Source organism: Bos indicus x Bos taurus, chromosome 11, assembly GCF_003369695.1.
Source record: "Bos indicus x Bos taurus breed Angus x Brahman F1 hybrid chromosome 11, Bos_hybrid_MaternalHap_v2.0, whole genome shotgun sequence".
NCBI classification, from domain to species: domain Eukaryota; kingdom Metazoa; phylum Chordata; class Mammalia; order Artiodactyla; family Bovidae; genus Bos; species Bos indicus x Bos taurus.
This window is the reverse complement of record NC_040086.1, coordinates 97,996,567-98,002,832: the sequence shown is the minus strand read 5'-3', so window position 1 is coordinate 98,002,832 and position 6,266 is coordinate 97,996,567. Positions and strand designations below refer to the sequence as shown.

General features: G+C 60.5%; 1 protein-coding gene across 8 annotated transcripts in view; it reads right to left on the bottom strand.

Annotated features, from left to right (window-relative positions):
* Positions 1 to 6,266, bottom strand: part of DNM1 (dynamin 1) — a 47,884-nt gene that overhangs the window by 3,867 nt on the left and 37,751 nt on the right. The window contains exons 20-23 of one of the 8 annotated variants that reach the window (XM_027556410.1): positions 5,466 to 5,707; positions 4,879 to 5,093; positions 2,706 to 2,742; positions 482 to 1,761 (exon numbers count right to left, since the gene is read on the bottom strand). In XM_027556410.1, the coding sequence (XP_027412211.1) occupies positions 1,689 to 1,761; positions 2,706 to 2,742; positions 4,879 to 5,093; positions 5,466 to 5,707 (567 nt within the window). In that variant the 3' untranslated portion in view covers positions 482 to 1,688. Of the gene's footprint in view, positions 1 to 481; positions 1,897 to 2,705; positions 2,743 to 4,878; positions 5,094 to 5,465; positions 5,708 to 6,266 lie in introns of those variants that run through there. The other 7 variants (XM_027556411.1, XM_027556412.1, XM_027556409.1 and 4 more) reach the window with 7 other exon arrangements.

Here is a 6,266-nt window from a genome sequence, read left to right as displayed (position 1 = left end):
TCTGGTTGTGCCCACCTCCAGGGTGTCTGGGCACGTCCAGCGGGGCTGAGATCTTTTGAGGCCTGTCACCCACTGCCGCCTGGTGAAGCCTGGGGGACCCCAGGGGGACTCCCAAGGGGCTCTCAGGGGCCGTCCTGCCTTAATAGCGGAGTGACTCAGAAGCTGGATCTGATCTCAGGGAGGGGAAGCAGAGTGCCACAGCACCAAGTGCTGACTTCTGGCTCAAGTGTTGTCCATTCCATCACCCTGTCCCTCCACAGTGCCTGGCTGGCTCGTGCCTCTCCTCCCGGGCCCCCTGGTGGCCAGAGCAGGGTTCGCAGGATCAGCTGACTCCAGGTGCTTTCCCAGTAGGCCTCGGAAAGGATGGGGCTTTCCCTGCCCCCAACATCTTAAAGCATCGTATCAATAGCTGGGCCCCTCAATCCCTCACCCCAATGTTGAAACCTTTACCTCCCCCCAAGCACCACAGCGAACACAAGGCTGCAGAGGACACGCTGTTCCCCATCGTCCAGAAATGGGTTTTATTCTCAGCTGAGAGACAGCAAGACTGGTAGCAGTCAGAGAACCATACAGCTGCCAGCACGGTACCCCCACGCTCGAGGAGGGGGTTGGGATGGGAGGATGGCAGAGGGGGGCTGGCTGCCCACAGGCTGGGCATGACACTGGGGCTCATTGGAGGTGGCACGCTTTGGAGGGGGATTCAGGGTGACAGGTGTTCCCTTGTAGTTGGGCTGCAAGACTCCTCAAGGACAGCACGGTGATTGATTCCCAACACCAGAGGCGAGGCTTGGCCATAGATATGTTTGTATATATATATATATGAGTATTTATAGATATTTATAGAACAGGGCAGGAGCAAGACCACAGAGGGGCACAAAATTTCACCAACGTCACGCCTGGATGTGTCAGCTCACCACTACAACAGACTAAGTCACAGGTGGAGGGGAGGCTCTGGGGTTGGGTAGCCACTGTCAAGTCACAGAACAGCCGTCCGGGCAGGCTTGGAAAGGGAAGTCTCCGAGGAATATGAGGGATCTGGTTAGAGGTCGAAGGGGGGCCTGGGGCTCTCAGGACGGGATGGACTTGCCTGACCCGATCGGCTGGCAGTTGGAGAGAAAGCAAAGAGAGAACGGGAGAGAGAAAAGCAGGAGAGAGCTGGTAAGGCAAAGGCAGCCAAGCCCGGAGGTGGCGGGGGGAGATGAGGGCATGGGCAAGGGTTCTGGAAGAGAGGAGAGAGGAGAGAGAGGGAAGGTGGAAGGGAAGAAACGAGATGGGCAGGGGCCAGAGCTTCATGGGGGCCTGGGGTAAGGCTGGGGGCAGCCCCCACCCCACCACTCACGCTATTCTCTCACACACCACCAGGCAGTGCACCCATAGCTCCAGACACGTGCTTGGCCCCCTCTGACATCCCTCTTCTCTGGTCTCCTCCCCCATGTCTTTCAACTCACTGGCCTGGGGCCATCCCTAGCCTCAGAGCGTGTGGGACCCTGAGCCCCACGCAACAGCCCCCAGGCCTGATGGAGAAAGACAGGAAAAAAAAGAACAGTTTGAACCAGGAGGCTAAAGCTAACAGCATGGCTGGAGGGAGCACTAGAGGCCCCTCTGGGTGGGCAGAAAGCCCGCGAGTCCCCCGAAGGGGCCCTGGGGAGGCAGGGAGGGCAGGCGGCCGGATGCCAGTGGCCACAGGCTTATAAGTCTAAGAGGGGAGCCTCGGCTGGTCGGGGGACCGCAGGTCGTGTAGGTGAGGCTGGGCCCTTCCTGCTGGGGAAAAGCAGAAGAGCGAGAGTCAGCGCAGGTGCAGAGCGGCAGGTGGTTCGCTGGGCGAGTTTGGGGGGGGCCCAGCCGGGGCAGAACTTGGAGAAGCCGACTCGCCCAAGTCCGCAGACACTGTCACCCCTGTGGCCGAAATGGGTAGGTCACCTCTAGGAGCAACAGGTCCAGGTTGGGGGGAGCCTGCAGGCTACCTAGCATGCTCCACCTGGGGCCGAGGAGGATGCTGGAGTGATGAGACCACGGAGGCCAGGGAAGGGGCTGTGAGACCTGCCTGGCCTGTGAGGTGTGCTCTGGGCTGACAGTGTGGATGGGACACCTGGGCCCTCCAAAAGCATTCGACCGTCAGAGCCTTCACCCCCAACTGCTGCTCAGCTGCTGGCATGCTTGAGGAGGTGGGACTTGGACCGCCCCTGCCCTGAAGCTCTTCGGGTCTGAAGAGCTCCCAGGCTGGGATCCGGCTGCCCGTCTTGGCAGCAGGGCTCACTCAGGTCGGGGAAGGAGTGTGGCACCCCAGGGTGAGGTTCCAAGGCCTCTCTGCCGCCTGAGTCCAGCCCTACACACCACCCTCGCCAAGCTCCCTGCTCCTGACACCGTGAACTACGAGCTCTGAGCTCTTTGTGACGGCTCCAGAGGGCACCCCGGGGGGCTGCCAGCTTGGGTGTGGAGCCTGACCCGGGACCTCCCCAGGCTCTTGCCAAGGAGCTCGTGGGCGGCGGCACTGAGTCCCGAGGCTCGCTGAGAAGGGAGGTGAGAGAGCCAGCTGGCAGCGAGGACAGGAAGAGGAAAGAGTAAGTCTGGAGCTGCGGAAGGGAGACGGAGGAGGGTGGAGGGGGTCCTGCCTCTGAGGTCCCAGGTGCGCCCTGCAGTGCGGAGCTGGTGCGGCAGGGGGCAGACACACCGTTCATGCAGCAGGCGGAGAGGCCTGTACCTACCGTGGCTGACGCTCCTCAGGGGTCACTGATAGTGATTCTGAAAGACAGCACGAAATCAACATGGCAGTTCACACGCACAGACGGGGCGGGGCCTGGGGCTGGGGGACACGCATACGCACACGCCCGGGCGTGCACACACATGCGGTGAGGCCCCACGGCCCCGCATGCACACGCTGACACACATGCCCACAAACAACACGCATACACCGCCCTCCCCCCACCAAGGCCCAGCAACCTTGCTGGCTGGCGGCACGTGCAGCGTGGATCTGGGGCATGCAGCCACTGGGCACACTGAAGCACACGCGGGGCTGCGGTCACAACACAGAAGCTTGCTCGCCTGCCCGCACACAGGAGGCAATTTGCACCAGCTCCCTGCATACTCGTGCCTGGCGTGCTCAGAGGGCCACCTGCATTGCTCCAGAGGGGACAGGCCTTGCTTTCTTAGGGTCCAGCTCTCACATCTCCACCCAAGAGCCTTATGTGGCTCCCTACTGCCCACGGCATTGAGTCCCAACAAGACAACCTCTTCAGCGGACTTTGAAGTTTCTCCAACCTGCTCCACCCCACCCAGAGCAATCTTTTTCGATTCTTCCTCATTTTATCTGCACTCTGCTCTGGCCAGCAGCTCTTAATGCATTCCACACTAAATCTTTGCCCACCTGCTGCTCCTTATCCCAAAGCCCTCCCGGCTCCTCACCACCTGAACCTTATCTCAATCAGCCCTGGGATCTCACTGAAGTCAAGCTGCCTTGAAGCTCCCCAGATTGCTCTCTCCCTGAGGCCATGACTTCCCATGTGTCAGTCAGATCAGAGTTGTAGCAGGTACCAAATATTACAGCTCTCATGTCACACCTCAGCACAGGCCTGGGCATCTCAAATACCCTTAGGGATCTGAACTCAGGTTGGAAGTTGGCAGAGAGTTTCTATGGCCACTTTTCCAGTTAATGTGGTATCTCTATCTATAGTCACTGTCTCCCCTGATCCCGACTCCAACCCTGGGAAGGAAGAATGTTAAATATCATTTCGTAGAAGGGAAACTGAGGCCCTGGAAGGGAAAGCGACTTGCCTAAAGGCCTACTCCAGTCCAGTGTCCCTGAACACCACCATGCTGCCTGCTTTAACCCCTCCACCTTGGCCCTCAGGTCATCACAGAGCAAGCCCCATCTCTGCTCCATTTTAGATCCATGGATGTTAGACCCATGGCCCTCCTCTCCAGCCATCTGGAAACATAAATGGATGCTATTGGTCTGATGAGTTCTTCCTCAGAGAACATGGCCAGTGGAGACAGGGCAGACTGAGTTAGACACCAGAGTGACCTTCCTTGAAAGAAGGTCATGGGTCAAGAAGGCAAAGGCAAGGGATGACACAGAATCCTTTTCCCTGGAAATTTCTGGGAATTGGCAGCCTTTACCCACTCCTGCTCTGACACCCACCACCTTGGTCCAGGCTGGGTGGGGCCAGAGGCAAGGGGAAGGAAGAAAACCATCAGGCTCCCATGGTTCCCAGACCCCTTTCCCAGCTGCTCCATGCCCTACCACATGCCTGGGTGCCATTCTCACACTCTCACACCCGTGTGCACGCCCACACATACATATCCCACACCTTGCTGGTCACACAGTCACAACCTGGCCTCTTTTCCTGTGGGACAGAGGCCGGACAACCTCGAGGACAGGTCCAAAGGTTCAGGACTGGGGAAGTGGGGGCACCAGGATAGCCCTGAGTATAAGTGAACAAAATCTACCCATCCAGATAGGATTTGGGTTCAGATCCTCAGACCTGAGGTAGGCTCCCTAGGGGCGGGGAGACAGCAGTAAAGGATGGAATGGAGATCGAAGGACAGCGGCTAGAAAGGAAAGAAGGGATGCAGTGTGGGGGAGAGAGAGAGTGAAAAAGGAGGGAAGCGCCATGCAAGTGCTGGAAAGAAGAGGGCAGGTGGGATGAGCCCCACGGCCCCCTTCCCAGAAATGACCACCTGCGGGACTCAGCGCTCCCTGGGGGCAGGCTCCGCCAGCCCTTGGCCACACCCCCGGTGGCTCTGGCACCCACGGTCCGAGTGACTTGGACGGAGAGGCCCGGCTCTGGCGACCAGGCCGATGCTCCAGGATTCGGCCCCACCTCCCTCCCGGCCTCGCCCGCCCGGCGATCTCTGCCACCGCTTTCAGCCCCTACTCACCTGGGGACCCCGGGCGGGGCGCGGTTGGGGCGCGAGGGCACCTGGGGGGGAGGACCGAAGGGGTCAGGGGAAGCCCCCGGCCTGGAGGGCACGGGGGCGCTCCCCCCAGGGCGGACCCAGCAGGCGGAGGCCCAGGAGCAGGGCCCCGCGACCCGGGCCGGGCTGGGGGCACGGCAGGGGCTCGGCGCTGCGGCGTGGGGCTGGACGTGGGTGACCTGCGGGCGACAGAAACAGAAGGACAAGCAGGGGAGAGATGAGCTGCTCTGCCCCACACCGAGGCCCCGCCCCCAGGCTGGTGCCGGCCACGCCCATGCGCGCAAGCCCCCGCCCCTCTCTTCCCTGGGTTCACTCGGGTGTTTAAGCCCGCCCCCGCTCGGAGGCTCCAACTTCCCTGCTCCACCCCGCCCGGCAGCCAGCGTTCCACGGCAAGCCCCGCCCCGCGACAAGCCCCGCCCTCTCTAAGCTCCGCCCCTCGCTCCAGGTGGGAGCCGCCCCGGTGACGCGGGCGCGCCACTGCCCGGTCCCGGCCCTCCTCCCGCGGGCCCCGGGCTGGGGGGCTTTGGGGCCGTGGGAGCCGGCCCTGATACCTGCGTCCGGTCGGTACGCTCTGCACCTGCAGCCAGGAGTCGTCCACAGGCGGGGGCATGGGCGTGCTGACGGTGGTCGTGTTGATGTCGCCGATGATGCTGAGCGCCTCTTTCAGTGCGTGGTACATGCGCAGCATCTCGTCACGCCGCTGTGCCTGTTCGGCCGACTCCTCCATCAGTGTGTTCTGGTCCCCGCACGAATACAGGTTGGCCAGCAGCTCCGAGAAGATGAATTCCTTGGTCTGCGAGTGGGCAAAGAGAGGAGAGGGTTGGACCCGGAGGCCTGTACCAACCAATTTGCCCTCCCCTCCCCGGCCCTTCTAGGAATCGGAGCTCGGGTATGGGGCTCTGCCACTGCCTAAACTTAGAGATCTCCCGTGCTTCCCCCACTCCCCCACTTGCCCTTTATCTCAGATGATCCAGAGAAGAAAAGTGAACTGTTCAGGTCATAGATCTAGGAGGGACACCCAAGGGCTATTAATATCACGCATCAGGAATGATTACTCCGCTTTATTCAGCCTCAGTTTCCACATCTGTACAATGAGGTGAATGAGTACTAAGTTGCTTCAGTCGTGTCTGACTTTTGGCGACCCCATGGACTGTAGCCCACCAGGTTCTTTTGTCCATGGGATTCTCCCGGCAAGAATACTGGAGTGGATTGCCATGTCCTCCTCCAGGGGGATCAAACCTGCGTCTCTTATGTCTCCTACATTGGCAGGCAGGTTCTTTACCACTAATGCCACCCGGGAAGCCCCAAATGGGTAGTTACACCCTTTCCAAAGACTTGTATGTTCCACTGGA